Raw genomic sequence first — 17782 nt, forward strand, 5'->3', positions numbered from 1 at the left:
ACGATGTTAAATTAAGCTTCCCAGGAAAACACTTCACAAAGTTGAGTGATTGTCATTTCCAAAATGCATCATCCTTGAATTTATGTTTCACACTGGCAACAATTTGAGATGTTTTTTTTAATCTAATTTAGAGTAAAACAAGGCACCAGAACTGCATTTTATTTTTGTTAAAGCTTTTCTCTGTCCAAGCGCAAAAAATTGCTTACATTTGTAAAAATATCTTTTTTTAAACAAAGCTTTTTTTCTATTTGCATTATATTTTCTAACTATATTTCTTTAGGATTGTCTTCAGAGAGTCTGCAAGCACAGTTATGTTATACACACCAACACAATTTTATGAGAAAAACAACTTTTCTTCTCTTCTACCCCATTAGAATATGTATTCCCAGCTCTCTGCACACAGAGCCATCATAAATGAGCGACATGAATCCCAGGCTGGAGCTCTGAAACGTATTTAAAAGCGGCACACTGTGTGTCCGACAAGTCTTCAGCCAAGATGGAGAAACGTCCTGCTGTGATTGGCTCGGGGGGGGCAGCAATTACATCAGAGACTCTGCGGGCGCTACGACAACACTGAGGGTCTCTGAGAGTTAAACATCGTGCTGCTGAGACTCGGTTCAGAATGTGATTGTAATTTCACCTCTTACAGGAGCCCTGGAACAATATTATTTCTGAGAGAAAAGGACACGTCGTAGTAACAGATTTGGGTCATATAAATATGCTACACTACACTCAGTCACCTGCCCCTGAAAACACACCGCTGAACCATGAAGGCACTAACATCTGACCTAGCCGCTGTTTTCCCCCGTGGTTTGAGGTTTAGCAAAGAGGAGACAGAAGAGGAGTCAAACCGCAGTTATGTTTTGTTATATTTCACATTTCTCAGTTATGGAAGAGTACTTTTTCTGGATGTCTTTACAAACAAAACCTTCACTAATAATGTACCTAACTGTAAGGCAAGGCAAGTTTATTTATACAGCACATTTCAAGGCAATTCAAAGTGCTTTACAAAAATGAAGGACATTAATAGCATTTAAGAAACATATTATGAAATGATATCTAAAAACACTCATTTAAAATCAATGATATAAAATGACATTTAAAAACACTAATTTAAAAGCAAAGATACATGAATTACAGTTACAGTGCAGTGTGAGATACACACATCTGAACGAACCCCCCTTTGGAAAATTATAATCTGACCCCATGGTACCTTTTAGTTTTCGCCGAAACTATTCCTCTTTTCTTTAAAGGCACATTAGTTAAGTTTAAGTTGTCTTTTCTAGGATTTTTTGGGTGTACTCCGCGAACCAGGGTCTTGAAACCAAAACGGCACACGTAGGGGACTTTAACCCCAATAATGACTTTAACTACCTTTGGGGGGACTCAACAAAAGGCAATTCAAAGTGCTTTACAAAAATGAAAGACATTAAGAAAATGGCATTAAAAAGCAAAGATAATAAAAGTTACAGTGCAGTTTAAGATATGAATAGTTCAATTAAAAGCAGCGGCAAAAAGAAAAGTCTTCAGCCTGGATTTAAAAGTAGTAAGAGTTGCAGCGGACCTGCAGGTTTCTGGGAGTTTGTTCCAGATATTTGGAGCATAATAACTGAATGCTGCTTTACATGTTTAGTTCTGACTCTGGGGACAGAAAGCTGACCAGTCCCTGAAGACCTGAGAGATCTGGATGGTTCATAATTTAGCAGTAGGTCAGAAATGTGTTTTGGGCCTAAACCATTGAAAGCTTTATAAACCAGCAGCAATATTTTGAAATCAATTATTTGACAAACAGGAAGCCAGTGTAAAGACTTCAGAACAGGAGTGATGTGATCCACTTTCTTAGTGTCAGTGAGGACTCGAGCAGCAGCGTTCTGAATCAGCTGCAGCTTTCTAATAGTGAGGCCTGTAAAGACACCATTGCAGTAGTCGAGTCTACTGAAGATAAAAGCATGGACACGTTTTTCCAAATCCTGCCGTGACATTAGTCTTTTAATCCTAGATATATTCTTAAGGTGATAGTAGGCTGATTTAGTAACTGTTTTAATGTGACTGTTGAAACTCAGGTCAGAGTCCATGACTACACCTAGAGTTCTGGCTTCATCTGTTGTTTTGAACATTGCAGACTGAAGCTCAGCGCTAACTTTTATACGTTCTGCCTTGGCTCCAAAAACCATTACCTCAGTTTTATCTTTGTTTAATTGGAGAAAGTTCTGACACATCCAGTCATTGATTTGTTCAATGCACTTACTCAGTGTTTGAATTGGAGCATAGTCTCCTGGTGAAATGGTTATGTAAATTTGGGTGTCATCCGCATAGCTATGGTAACTTATTTTGTTGTTTTTCATTATCTGAGCCAGTGGTAGCATGTAGATGTTAAAGAGAAGAGGCCCCAAGATGGAGCCTTGAGGTACCCCACATGTCATATTTGTCAACTCAGATGTGTATTTACCTATAGAAACAAAGTTGTTTCTGTCCTTTAAGTAGGACTCAAACCAATTTAGAACTGTTTCCGAAAGTCCCACCCAGTTTTCCAGTCGGTCTAGTAATATGTTGTGGTCAACAGTGTCAAACGCAGCGCTGAGATCTAATAATACTAACACTGAAGTTCTGCCACTGTCTGTGTTTAAGTGGATGTCATTGAAGACCTTTATACGAGCAGTCTCAGTGCTGTGGTTTGGTCAAAAGCCTGACTGGAACACATCGAAACAGTTATTTAAATGCAAGAAATTACTCAGCTGTTGAAAAACAACTTCTTCAATGATGTTACCTAGAAATGGCAGGTTTGATATTGGCCTGTAATTGTTCATTACTGAAGAATCTAGATTATTATTTTTTAAGAGCGGTTTGATGACTGCAGTTTTTAGGGCCTGTGGAAAAACACCTGAGTGAAGAGACTTGTTTACTATGTGAAGTAGATCTGAGGCCATGCAATGAAAAACATGTTTGAAAAATCCTGTTGGAATAATATCAAGGCAGCAGGAGGAGGATTTCAGAAGTCGAATAATGTCCTCTAGGTTTTTATCATTAATCTGATGGAATTGTGTCATGATGTCTGAATTGATTTTAGGTAGACACAGGGACAAAACATTTGCTGTACCTGATACAGAGGCACTGACCGTACCACAATATCCACTCCTGGGAACCAAAGCATGAATCATTGTTATGGTTGTGTTAAGACAACTCTAAGCAGTCGTTTGAGAGTAAGAAAACATTGTGGTCTTGGTTCAACAAAGGTTGAAAAAAGGTTGAAACAAGGTTCTGAACCTAACATCCTTGCACAACTATGTGTACTTTAAGGATGTTACATGCACATCTTTAATTGCAAAATAAAAAGGCAGAAAATAAATAAGGTTTTTATATTTAGTATTAATGTCACACAATGTCCATGTGTGTAGTTACAAACAGCAGGATTCAATCCATTTCCTCTCTTACACAGCTCAAACAACCAAAACCTCTGACTCACAGGATGACACACACACATACACACACACACACACACACACACACACACACACACACACACACACACACACACACACACACACACACACAACCACACACACACACACACACAAACACACCACACACATACACACACACACACACACACACACACACACACACACACACACACACACACACACACCCAGATCCCCTCCTCCCCCTCCTCTCTGCTCTCAGGGCAGATTTAAGAGTTTAGACAAACACAATTTCACCTATGATCCTGTAATCCTGATCTGTGTGTGTGTGTGTGTGTGTGTGTGTGTGTGTTTGTGTGTGTGTGTGTGTGTGTGTGTGGTGTGTGTGTGTGTGTGTGTGTGTGTGTGTGTGTGTTGGTGGGGGGTGCAACGTGAGCCCAGTCAAGGCCCCTCTGTCCCTCAGGACTCACAATGTCTGTCAACACAAAGTTTTAAGGCCCCACACACACACACACACATATACGCACACACACATACATACAAACAGGGACCTCAGCCTTTATAAATCCATCAATCTGACCCGCAGCGCTGGAATGAGGCTCTAATTGTGGATGCCAACAAAAAGCAGGAGGTCAGCAGGTCTGATCTGAAGGAAACTCAGGAGATGCCCCTAAGCATCAGAATAAACAGCCTCTTTATGTGTGTTATCATTATGATAAACTGATGGATGACTGAGATAATAAAACGTTCCCTTAATGGGTCGAAACACTTTGCACATCTATTCATACACACTCCTTCCATCCTTCACTTCCTTCACAAGGACAGGTGGATACAGCAAATGTTTTTATGGATAAACTTCTCCATTCATCCATACATCAATTATTTCATATTTCTCTTCAGCGACTGTTTTTCAATGTTTCTCATTCATCCACCAATGACCTCATTCATCCATCTGTCGCTGTTCAAATGTATATGTATTGTTCTCATGATGAAGCAAAATGGCACCTTGTGACACTTCAACACTGTGAAGAAAAATATAGAGCTGAGGATTGCAGCATAGGGCTGCAACATGAAGTCGATCAATAGAGAGATATTTGCCAACTCATTTGAAAATAATTGAAATCATTATTGTATTTCTACACTACATGCTAAAATGACAGAAAATGTTTATTTCAACGTCTCAGATATGGAGATTTCCAACTTTTCTCTGTTTTTTATTACATTTAACTAAATATGTTGGGTATTACAATCTGGGATGGGATTTTCTTTACAAATTTTTGAAATTGTATTGACCGAAAATGAATTTAGAATATAACTGAACTGATTTAAAATAATAATTAATGTGAATGAATACTTTAGATTACAAAGTAGTAATTAAAAGTGTCAAAGTGTCAAAGGATGACGTTTTTGTGCCATCATTACTCCAAACTGCCAAAGCAGCAGTGGGGGGGTTGTGGTTTCTTACCTGGGTAGAAGTCTTTGGATTTGGACAGTTTGATGGTGGCTCCGGTCTCTTTCTGCAGCTGGACGATGGTCTGACCTCCCTTACCGATGATAGAGCCCGCCGCATAGCTGGGAATCAGAACCTTCAGGAAGTACTCGCCTTCCTCTGCAGCAGGAAACAGGAAACAGGAAGTCAGAGAGAGCTACAGCAGGGCATGTTGTTTACATTCATTTTATATTAAAAAAGCCACAGTATGCATTATTGGTCTGTTTGAACCTTTGCCCTCATGCCCGCTTCGTGTTTCCTGCATTTTTCTCGTTTTTTGGCAATGTTATGGTTGTTTTAAAGGGAAAGTCGTTTCTCATCCAACACAAACTGTGAATTGGAAGTGTTTGTCAGTAATCACTGTCTGACAGAACAGATGCAGGCTGGTGCCGCCTCACTACACCAAAGCAGAATCATTTGTCTCCATCCAACCCCCCCCCTCTCAACCGCCCCTCTCAACCGACCATCCGAAGCCTCCTCGAGCTGCATAAATCCAGCGGCATCAAACGTTGACTGATATCCATGACAACTAATTATTTCCATAATCTGATGAATCCGTTATCTCCCCCCTTTCTCCGCGCGTCCGTTTGAGCGAGCCTCTAAACACTCTCTCCAGATTGGTCTGATCTAATTTCAGCGTCAGGCCCGAGGAATCTGGTCCTCGTCACCGCCTTGGCACGAGACGAGACGGGGGCTGAAGAATATGCAGCGCGTCGCTTTTATTATTAAAGCTAATCAGATTCAAACAACGCTTGTGGATGTGGCGCCTTGTGAATGCATAACAGCACATGCCCCCCCGACACATTCACATATTAACGTGTGCAGACGAGCAGATATCATGCTAACATGGAGATCCACCTGCAGGAGTTAACAGTCCGTGAAACTCTAAATACGAAAGTCAAAATGAAGTCGGTTTCCCGTGTTCTTCTGATTTCATCCCTGAGCTCAGCTGATTGTCCGAATGGGATAAAGATGTCTTTGAGTGTCAGCGGCCAGATCATTGTAGAAAAATACAAAATCAGCCTGATGGAGAAATAAAGCGCGCCTTCCAACTGAAGAAACAACCTGTTAGGGCTGCATGATTTGGACAAATTGTGTGAATGAATGAGATTTCAACTGATGTTGCAATCATGCTATTGTTCACAATATTGCAGGGACTTATTATTTTTAGCACTATAATATTCATAATCATTCAAACATAAATGTAAAGGATTATGAAGTGGTTCTTTTAAGAGGATCTGTTCCTATCATATATGTTACAGTACGTATGTTTTTTGTTTTGATACTGTATGTCACCAATACTTAAATGGTAAACTAAATAGTATTCGAGCCTGTTTTATGTATTTTCTTTTTGTCTTAAGTATATTGTATGTTGCACTGTTGGAAGAGCCTGAGACTTCAGATTTCCATTTCCAAATCTACATTCTACATCTGTTGCTAGTGTGCATATGACAATAAAACCTTTACATCTTAAAGAAACCCACAAAAACAAATGGCACACTGTCAGCTTGTTTTCCTAACTGCATCGTATGGGTTTTATTTGACGGTCTTTGCAGACTCTCGAATAAATAACTGATTGTAAACACTTCTGAAGCACGCCTGTACATTTGTTTGAGTCAACTTAAGTCATAGACAGAAGATGAATTTCGTCAGTTGGAGCCATTGAAATGACGACCTCCAACAGACACTTTGAAGTGACACAAATGTAGCTGCATGTGAATTAAAGCAACTTCAATTGAAGGTGTGTCCTCACTAGATAACATTTGACATTTTCGAGTAAATGCTTGTTGTTTGCCAGATTCTCTAGCTTCAGTGCTTTTGTGCATCAGTTTGGGCACAAGGGGAATAAACCTAAAGGTCAGAGCACATGTTTCCATGCAGGCTTCATTCAGAGCGGGGACACTTTCAGCAGCTCCGCTCAGGGACACGCTGACCTGAAGCAAGACTCACACTGATCCTGCGACCTTTAGGTTGTAGCCCGCTGCTCCTCTAACAACACTGAGAGAGAGAAGTGACAGTCCTCTCCTGACACTGTCTCATTCAGGAAGAACCAGCAACCTTCCCTTCAGGACAGAATCACAATACACAATGCTGCTTCTCTGCCATTCAAAAGCTTTTTTGTATACTTCTCAATGGCTTTTGAGCCTCAAGATCTGCGCTAAACTCAGACTTAATACATCCAAGTGAGGTTGACTGCCTTTGCACAATGTGCTTTCTCTTTTACAGCCATAAAGCACTACCCTAACCCTAACCCTATGGAATATGCTCCCAGCTGAGCTTGAAACGTGCACAGATTTTTACTTTTTCCCATGGTGCAAAAAAAAAGGTTATTGAGCAACCAGTCTTTTCAACATTAACCGTTTTTGAGTGCAAGACTGGGTCAATAAGAACAAAATCCCTCCCATTCCTAAACAGCTGGCCTTTGTTACCATGGCGATGTCAACAAGCTGTAGGTCAACATTCTCAGTTTCTTTTTTTTTAAGGGCTTTTTCACACACATTCCTCTCTTTAACAGGAGAGCTGGCCCTTTAAAACTCACAAATAATAATGAGATGCCATTTTTCCCATAATAATAAAAACAATAAACCTGTTCTGCCCGGCAACATTCTAGAACATGCTTATGCACTTGTTTTGCATGCTTATATATCTTTATTCTTACACTTCAGCACATACTTTCTAATAAAACATATACATATGAAAGGTTTAATCTATACCCAAATAATAATATATATTTTTTTTCATTTATTCCATTAATTTGAATCGCTTAAACCTAAACAAATCGAATGAAAACTATCAGCATGGATATTGCTATAGATTTATGCAGATTATCCAAGCCTTATGTAGCTTTGAACACATGCTACCTTAGTATTAAAATCACACAAAATCCACTTTCTGGAGGTTGTGAATCTACTAACACGGCTCTATAGTTTCTATCACGGTTTTGCAGAGTTCTGTCTCTTTAAACTGCACTGATTCAATGTTTCTCAGCTTCCCTCCAGAGCAGCATTCTTCATATTTGATAATCCAGGACACAGACCCTCAGGAGGCAGATTCAAATAGAATTATTATTACAGGGGCACACTTCCTGCAAGGGCGAGGCACCTTGTCATAACGCTATCTCTATCTGAAACCCAAGCTAACAACTGAAGACACTGAACTTCAAAAATGCAAATATATAAAGAAATCCTGTTCTTTTTTGCTGCGGACTGCACAGGTGTAAGCAGCTGGAAGATTCATGATCCCCTATGGTTCCACGGAGTATTATAAAATGCCTTTTAATAGCTGTAACTCACATAAAATCCCTTTAACACTAGCAGCAAAACAACAGTGGAACAGGGGTGTTGGTGACACCTCACTATAAATACCTTTAATTAGTAAAAGACTCTGAACACCCCCACAAGATGTTTGGTGTTATTCTGGCTGATCAGGCCTCTGCTGACGTTAATACATTGATAAGTACAACGACTTAGGAAAGAGATTCTTACAATTGTGGGAGAGAAACTCAGGGATTTCAGCCTTTGCAGACCATTTACATGCAGAAACAAGAGAGAGAAGACCCCAAAAACACATAACAGGGCTTCTTTTAAAACATTAAAGATTGCCAACTCGAAGGATTGAACTGTTGACCGAGTGATGGCTAAAGACACAGAAAACTACTAATGCAAACCCTTTTACGTTACGAGGTGCCAAATTGGAGTTATTGGATTTTCAAGGAAACGTTTCCCGGTTAATATGATTTATTCTTTGGACGTCTCTTATAAGTTGTAAGGTCGTGATTACTGTAGCTTGTCAAATTAATGTAGCATAAATAACTAGTGACTATATAACACAGTATTCTGAGAATGTTTTGACTATGTAAATCGGAAAAGTTGCATACTAATACATGTTGGATTGTGGGGAGGCAGCTCAACAGAGAGGGAAGGAACAGCCCACTTTATTCATCAACACAGTACTACTTCTTCTACACTAAACCCAAAAAAGAACACAACATGAGAACATACCACAAACTTGTGCAACCAATCACTTTTTCATAGTAGCTGTTTCTTTCAAAGACGAAAAACCCGTCTCGGCAAACTGGTCTTTCCCATGTTTACCACAGTTCTTCGCTGAGTGTGTGTGAAGGGATTGGAGTACAGTTTTAAATATGGGAGGGCTGTGTTCTCATCTGTGAGTGTACAGCCAAGTGAAAGCATGAGCACACACACAGAAACCCGACACTCTCTGCCCTGCCTCCAGCCCTGAGTGATAAATACAAACTGCAGACATGGATGGCAGAGGGGAGGAACATGTGCCTAACTCTCTTCTTCATCAGGCAAAGAAGGTTCAGCTTTCCTTTGTTAAACCATGTGTTAATCAGAGTTCCCTCAGAGCATTAGTGAGGGGTTTCAGACTTTGTGTTCAATGAAATGCTCTTCCCTTTGGATTTCTTGGAGCTCCAACTACGTGCTTCCAAACACCTACTGACACTCTTCTTCTTCTTTATAAATCATCTACTTTCTATCTTGTAATATCACCTCTCTGCTTCTTCCTTCCCTCCTTCATCTTCTGACTGTAGATTTGTTACGTAAAACCATCTCAGAAGCAGTCTAAGAGGGTGTGAATGATCACATGGACTTATTGAATCTGCCTGCAAAGCGTGCATAAGCTAAGTAGCTGTATGATGTGGCTCTGATCTGACCACTGACTGCTGTATGAGAAACTCAATCTGACAAACCAATAGAAAATAAGATGAATACATTCACAGAAAGTGTTTTCGTCACCAACAGTGTTTTCTTTGGATTTCAGATGTAGAAAGCTATATTTCTCCTGTGATTCAACGAGGCTTTCCTTCCTCATTTATTTCCTGTTTATTTGGAGACTGATGTGTCATATCTTGAGGAATTGAGCGCTTTGAATAAAACTCTCACAGGTTCCTGATTAGGAAACTTATTTTCATAACATTGCTTCTCATCCTCATTTTTGAGCCAAGCATGGAGACCACCATTATTTTGTCCATCTTTACGTATTAAATCTTTACTGATCAACTGCGATGTGACTTTCACTGTGCCCGATAGAGTTCTGCTCTCTCTGATATTAACAATGCTCACAGCAGCACTTTGTTGTGAGCAGGAAGTAATGTCACATGGTCGTGGCCTAAATCTGTGTGTCTTTCTCTTTGTTACGTTTATTTCTCCCCTAATTCTTCATTTTCTTTTCCTCCTCTCTTGATTCCACTAGCCTTGTGTCCTATCCTCTCAATTCTCCTCTCCTCTCCTCTCCTCTCCTCTCCTCTCCTCTCCTCTCCTCTCCTCAGTGTGCTGCAGTGACCCACTTTGAGTAAGGAGCCTTTGGACTGACCTCCTTTAGATAGAGGCTATATCTAATTATAACCAGCCTGTATTAATAAAGCAGGGGAATTGGTAAATAGGAAACACACACACACATCCACACATACACAAACACACCCACGTGTATGCATGCACACAAATGTAAAAGTGCATCTGTAGCTAAAAAACAGACAGAACAGAAGCACACACACTCACACACACCCCCTCCACAAACAGACTGTTTGTGGACGTCTCATAAACAAGCCTACACCTTGGCAACATGACTCATCACGTTTATAAAAGGATGTAATGAGTGACTCATGTTCATCAGTTCTCTGTAACACGTGTACATTGTCACCATGGCAAATATAACAATAAAAAAGAACTATCAAAACAGTCTTGAACCTATGCATGGGTGTAAAGAACAGACTCCATTCTGATCATTGATTTATTTTGCATTTAGAAAATATGTGTGCCTCTAAACTGCAGTTTTCCGCACTAGGAAGGCATAAAAATACAAACATATTGTTAAACTCAACATGAAACAACCCTGCAGGTCTCCAGAGTTGAGTTTGTTAACAGGGTTATGTAACGCAGATTGAATTACACTTTGCTTTGAGCAGGTTTAATAACTGCCATGACTCCATTTTTGGTTTTAAATCTGAAAATATAATAAAAAGAGCTGCCCCTTCCTCCCCCACTGCACTACTGATACTGTTTACAGAACTTTTATCAACATTCCTCCACTTGTATCTGCTGTTTTTAAAAGCCTCTTACATGTTACAGTCGGGCCAAATAAGTAATGCATCTCTTTTTCTCTTTGTGGTTCCAAGGATAAAGCTATCAGACTGTACTCTGTGCTCTATAAAGCAGTGAGTTACAAACCAGTGTGATCAAAATGCTGTGTTATTTATATTTTCTACCAATTAAGTTAATATCATTAATTGATTGGCAAGTTGAGTTTTGTCAGTCGAAAGGATCATGGTCAAATACTGGAGAATACATGAGTGTATGTGTGACAATACAAGTTAATGCATTAATACACTGAACAAAAGGGATATTGATACCTTTTTAAGTTCTTTAACATTTGATTGGATTTCAGTATGCAAATAAGCAGTTTTCTTATTTGCAGTAGAGGAAGAAGTTGAGTAAAAGTAATATACTACAGTGTAGAAATACTCGGTTACAAGTAAAAGTCCCTGCATTTGAAATGTAACTTAAGGAAAAATGTAATGTAATGACATACAAGTACCAAGAGTAGAGTCATTATTGTGCAGAATGTCCATTTTCAGAAAATATATAATAGTTCAGAATTGTAATTACTGATCCATCATTGTTATATTGCCATGTATCTTAGTACATATATAATACATCATAATGCATTATCTGAATTATATTTTGTATTATAATATGAAGCTGCATGGTAACTAGTGATTAACGTTAAATGAGAGTAAAAAGTCAAATATTTGCCTCTAAAATATAGTGGAGTAGAAGTGAAAAAAAGTGCCATGAAATGGAAAATATTAAAGTACAAAAAACACAAAACTTTAGTTTGATACTTGTACTTATTACTTTTCACCACTGCTTATTTGAGACATCCTGTTGCCAATTGTAACCTCACCATCCCCACTGTGGAGAGCACAAAGGAAACTTTGAATAATGCTGATGTTGAATTGATCCTGCCACTCATGTCAGTGTTGTCCGCCTGATCCGGAGTGAACCCCGCCCATGCAGAGCACCGTTTGGTTACCTTTTTACCACCGTTCCAGAAAAAAGCCATGCCTCATTTATCTCCCTGTCACAGTTGCAAATTCTAATTATGTGTAATTATACCCCATGTTCCCTCCAGTGTTGTCATCCCACGTCCCAGGTGTGCAGGTGATACTCATGATGCATGTCAATCTACCGGAGCATAATAAGCAGCCGCGGGCTCCGCTCGACACGTCCGAACCCATCAGCGTCACAACCCGACTTCAAAATCCGATAGAGGTCACGAAACACTCGCCCACGCCATGCTGCCTTTCACAGCTCGGCAAATTAAAAAGTTATGGTGAAAACTAAACTTCTTCCTCGTGGCAAAATGTCCAGACATCTGGTAAAATAAAAATCTGTTCACAAGACTCCAGTAGAAAGTCACTGATTCAAAATGTATTTTGAATGTGGAGATATCTTTTTATATGGCAATGCAGAAAGGTTTTTGTTGGTTTCATAGATAGTATTTCCTTAAAGTCATATTATTATTTTTTATATTTAATAGTAAATATACTCCACTGTGTACCAGATGAGCAATTGTTATAAAATGGAAGCATGTTGGATTTTATTTTGCCCCTATTATTTATTATTATTTTTCCTTTATTTTTTCCTTTACTCTTTGGTGTGATTGAATACAGACACTCTGTGATATATGAATCTATAATGTTAAATATCATTTGAATCTAAAGGGATGTCATTTATGTTGTTAAACATTTATTTACCATTTTTCTCAGGAAAAAAAGTGGATATATGAGGAAACCGTGTGTGTGTGTGTGTGTGTGTGTGTGTGTGGTGTGTGGTGTGTGTGTGTGTGTGTGTGTGTGTGTGTGTGTGTGTGTGTGTGGGTGTGTGTGTGTGTGAGAGTGTGTGAGAGTAGTTAATGTGTCCGTATGATGTCTGTCTCAATGTTCCTCTGCTACTATTGTCCACACATGTTGATATGAAGCATCATCAAAGATTCAGTGTCTCAGCCTCTCGTGTGCAGCGACTGTCTCACGCTGACAACATAATGGCCATGTACATTTTCAGTCTAAGTAAGAACAAGAAAAACACTGTAATTACAGATGTGGTGATTGTTAATGATTTTAGCTGTTTTAGCTGTCAGAAAGTATGCAGGGAGTACTTTGTGTGGTTCCTAAAACCATGCAAGACACTCGGGTAGGTAGCATTTCAACTATCCAACCGAAAACCAGCCGATGTGGCCAACCCCACTTCAAATGACAGTATTTAGCTAACCCTAACCCTAGCAGCTCTAAAGATGCTTTATCTGGCGAGAACGTCCCCGAGATGACCACAAAGACAGCCCATTCGTCTCTCCAAAGCCACTTTTTCTAAAGTATCTATATTATTCTGTAAAGAATTGTTTAGCAAATTAAATATTAAATAACCTGCCTTGCTTTTTTTTAAATATCAATTATAGGTATCCTACAGTAATTTCTTTCTGTAAGCTTAACTGAATGTCGCTTGAGATAAAAATGCCCCGTTGACATGTATCCACAATCTATTTCAAGCTATCTTAAAATAGATGCTAACATTGTCACATGTATATTGTATTCTTTTAATTTTCTAACTTTTTTTAAACTTTTTTTAAACCAAACGAAGGCTAATGAAGGAAAAACTGTACAACTGAGTCACAGTTAAAGATAACTGAAATATAATCACTGTTGTGTGTGATTTGGTGTGTGTCTGCAGCTGTGTAACTACAGGGTTCCCCACTGGGTGCTGGGATGAGGGTCTTTGCTTTCACTACTCTAATAAACACACTTGCATACACAGAATCATATTTCCATTACTTTAGAGGACATTTTCATTGACTAATTTTAATTTCCTGGAGATTTACCCACACAATAACGATAACCACTACTTTCTCAATGCAAACCCTAATGCTAGCCCTAAGCGCTACTTTCCCAATGCTAACCTAGCCCTAATTGCTACTGTCCCAATGCTAACCCTAGCCCTAAGCTACTTTCCCAATGCTAACCTAGCCCTAATTGCTACTGGCCCAATGCTAACCCTAGCCCTAAGCGCTACTTTCCCAATGCTAACCTAGCCCTAATTGCTACTGTCCCAATGCTAACCCTAGCCCTAAGCGCTACTTTCCCAATGCTAACCTAGCCCTAATTGCTACTGTCCCAATGCTAACCCTAGCCCTAAGCGCTACTTTCCCAATGCTAACCTAGCCCTAATTGCTACTGTCCCAATGCTAACCCTAGTCCTAATTGCTACTGTCTCAATGCTAACCCTAGCCCTAAGCTACTTTCGTCTTACCCCTTCCCTCACCTTAAAACAAGTATTCTCCTAAATTGTAATGCTTTACCTTATGGGGACTTGCCTTTTGTCACAAATAGAAAACTGAGTCCCCACAATGTAATTAGACGACCACACACTACACACACACACACACAGGAAATGTGTTTACCTCTGTGTGTAAGACTGTGGCTCTCAACTCCTAGAAAGTTGGAAGGAAGTTTAGCAGCACAAGCGACAAGGTCAGAGAGTAACTGCTCTACTTCCTGCTCTGTGTTCGCATGTTGTAGAAATGTCTTCATAAATTCATCAAGCTGTAAGTCTCTGTGTGTGTGCGTTTTCATGTTTAAGGCCCGGTGGGTCAAGAAAGGGGGCTTTGGGATCGGGGGCCCAGGGGGTTCTGAGACTTAGAGGTCGTTCGCAATAAATAATAAATGGTCCTCCACAACGACATAACTTGATGAGTAAACAGTGCAATCTGTTGCTAAGACCCCTGTGGACCAACAAGCCCAGAATAGGCCCTCCATGCTCGGGGATTGGAGGCTCAAATCCTGGGATCTGGTGTCCATGGGCCTGCAGGGGCGGGGGGGGAGAAGATAACAAATCCTTTCTCATGTTCTGTTACTATTCCTCACACGCTTTACTCTGATAAAAAAACATGCCATCTACATAGCAGAAACAAAGGTATGTAGCGTTGGTTCGGAAATTACAGTCAGTTAACTATACATTGGTTCAATGTTCACAAGTAGATGGTAAGGAATAGATATCTGTGTATTGAATGTAGCTGATTCAAAGTTACACAATTATTTAAAGGTAAAAGTTGGTGATGAGTAGCTTTTCAAAAGTGTTTTAGTCTTTTTTTTGTTTCACATTTAACAGTGTGTGTTCAAACTTTGTAGGTTTATGTCCGATTGTTGAGAGTTCCTTGCCACCGTCACCAAGAATACATTCCTCTGACGTTTTGTGTTAGGGAACTCTCTATTTTGAGAGGAATACTCGTCACTGATGCAAATGCTGCATGGAGTAGATTATGTACATGATTTGAATTAACTACAACAAATTACAATTGTTTAGTATTAAGGTTTCTTCTTCATACAATGTTGGTTTTGGACATGAATAATACATTTTGAATTCATACAGGCAGCACACTCAACTTGCCCGGGTATTGTAGCTTTTCGTGACGGTTTAATCATTCTAGATGTGCTATCACTTTGGAAGGTTTAACAATTGAAGGGAACCTCTGAACAATTCCAAAACTGTCTTTACAAACTAAAATGGGTCAAATGTACCCGAGCGGTCCAAACCAGAATCTGGTGCGGTTTTGTTTAGAAACTTCAGATGTGAATCCGACATTAGGTGGGGGAAAGGGGGGAGGGCCCAACCCTGCTGATGAACGGGGGTACTGGTATGGAGGCTCTTGGGACTTGGAAAATATTCATCTCCTCTAAGCAGGGAGAGTTAAGGGGGGGGGGGGGGGCAGGCTTTGTCTAACACACCCCCCAAACCCTCTGCTCTTTTGTTGGGAGGTAGCATTCACACACACACACACACACACACACACACACACACACACACACACACACACACACACACACACACACACACACACACACACACACACAACACACACACACACACACACACACACACACACACACACACACAACACACACACACGTAAAGCTCTCCAGCAGAGAGGCTTTGACCAGCTGTCTTCGCTCTGAAAGATGGCCGTCGTCACTCATAAACCCAGAAGAGCTTGCAAAAGGAAATATCTCTATCTTTATCATTCTCTGGTCTGCCTCTGCAGCGGCTATATTTCACTTTTCCCACGTCATTTACTCAATTTAGACTTGACATTTTCCACAATGAGTTTTGAGCCAGCAGCGGACGCTCCAATTTCTCAATCACAAGATTCAGAAGCTGCGAGCAGACAACATAAAACCCTTACATTTCTTTGGGAAGAAATGTAAAAAAGAGTCAAATGTATAGATACAGGTACAGCCTGTAGAGAGTGACTTCTGATTAGTAATATATAATTCAATAATGCCACATATCCAAAGTTTCACCAAATCACGAATACGTGTGCAGCAGCATAGAATACTGTGTTTTGTTGTCATGCCAGCAACCCCCTTCTCAGTTGTTTTTATGTCCACAAATCTTTATAAAGAAAAATAATGAACGGCTCCCATTTTGCAACTAAATCTGGAATTCTTGAAACAAATAAAAATGTACAGACTGGGTCACCTAACAATGGCAAGGACGGGGTTATTCCTCCATCTATTTATCATAAATGAGAAATTGCATAGAAGAACAACATCCTGTTATTTAGTCTGAATAGAGGTTAACGCACAGCCAATGAAATGCCTTCATACTGAAACAAATTCTATCATCTGCGTAGAAATCGATGCAGACATGGTGGCTATGCTAACAAAGATAACTAAAGCAGCCGCCTCTATTTCGCCCCCTCAGTGTGTGTGTGTGTGTGTGTGTGTGTGTGTGTATTGTTCATGGACCAAGGCTATTTCAGAGTCGGGGGCCCTTCCAGTCGTCCTCTCTGTATTGGCCCTTTCATCGCTCCCTTATCCATATTCATCACCGCCCCACTCTCCCAACCTATCAGCAACCAGAAAGCTGTGACCGGCGCCTCGCTCCACCAATCGCACGGCTTCCTTTGTGGGAACATTCCCACCTCTCAGCGCCTTCACCCCACCCTGTACAATGGCTGCTTTTTTTTTTACTTTGACGCAGTGGTTTGAAGAAAAAAAAACGGAGGAGGAGAGGTTGGAGGAGGAGAAGGAGAGTCGAGGCTACCACTGGCCGACGGCGACCGCAAATCGATCGACAGCCTCGGAAGCGGTTGCCGAGCGAGCGTCGTCAATGGCAGCCCGCGATTGATGAAGGGGGTGGGTGGAGGACGAAATGATGGGAGGACGAGGATGAAGGAGGAAGGGAGGAGGAGGAGGATGAGGGCGCAGTCGTGACGGTCTGAACCAGAGCATGATTAGTATGGATGAGGAGGAGAGGAAGATGGGGGGAATGGAAGAGGAAGAGAGGGCTCGGAATCGCGAGTGAACAAAACAAGCGTGTCGCAGGGGAGGACGCCGTGTTCTGCAACAGCGCCTACCCAAACACACTGTTTCAGAAAACTACTGCTCGACCAACTGATTAACCATAAAATTCTGCATAATTATTAAAAAAAAAAATCTCAACAGATCTGATTATTTCATGTTTTGTGGATCACACTGTTATAGGGTTGGTCGTATTTATGACCGACCCCTCTCAAATCTATTTCCCAGTGTTCAAAGACAAATATGGAGCTTGTTCCTCCCTAGTCCCGACAGTTGATCAATGCGAGGAAGGCAGCCCTCCTTTGTATGGACCTCCCGAAAAAAAAAAGATGCTCCGCTCAGCTCCCGGAGCAATGGAAAACACTCGGATCAATAGCATCAAAGGTCCTGTCTGACACAGCGAAGACCCCCTCCACAGCATGTTGGGTTGGTGCATGCACGTGTCCATCTGCAGAGCAATAATTCCTCTACACACCCCTTTAAGTCTCTAATTAATCT

The 17782-nt window shown here is 40.5% G+C and overlaps 1 protein-coding gene across 1 annotated transcript in view; it reads right to left on the reverse strand.

Moving 5' to 3' along the window:
* Positions 1-17782, reverse strand: part of nova2 (NOVA alternative splicing regulator 2) — an 80956-nt gene that overhangs the window by 57703 nt on the left and 5471 nt on the right. Inside the window, 1 exon segment of the mRNA XM_034115877.1 lies at positions 4885-5028. Coding sequence (XP_033971768.1) covers positions 4885-5028 — 144 coding nt within the window.

This window comes from Trematomus bernacchii, unplaced genomic scaffold, assembly GCF_902827165.1.
Source record: "Trematomus bernacchii unplaced genomic scaffold, fTreBer1.1, whole genome shotgun sequence".
Taxonomy (NCBI): Eukaryota; Metazoa; Chordata; class Actinopteri; order Perciformes; family Nototheniidae; genus Trematomus; species Trematomus bernacchii.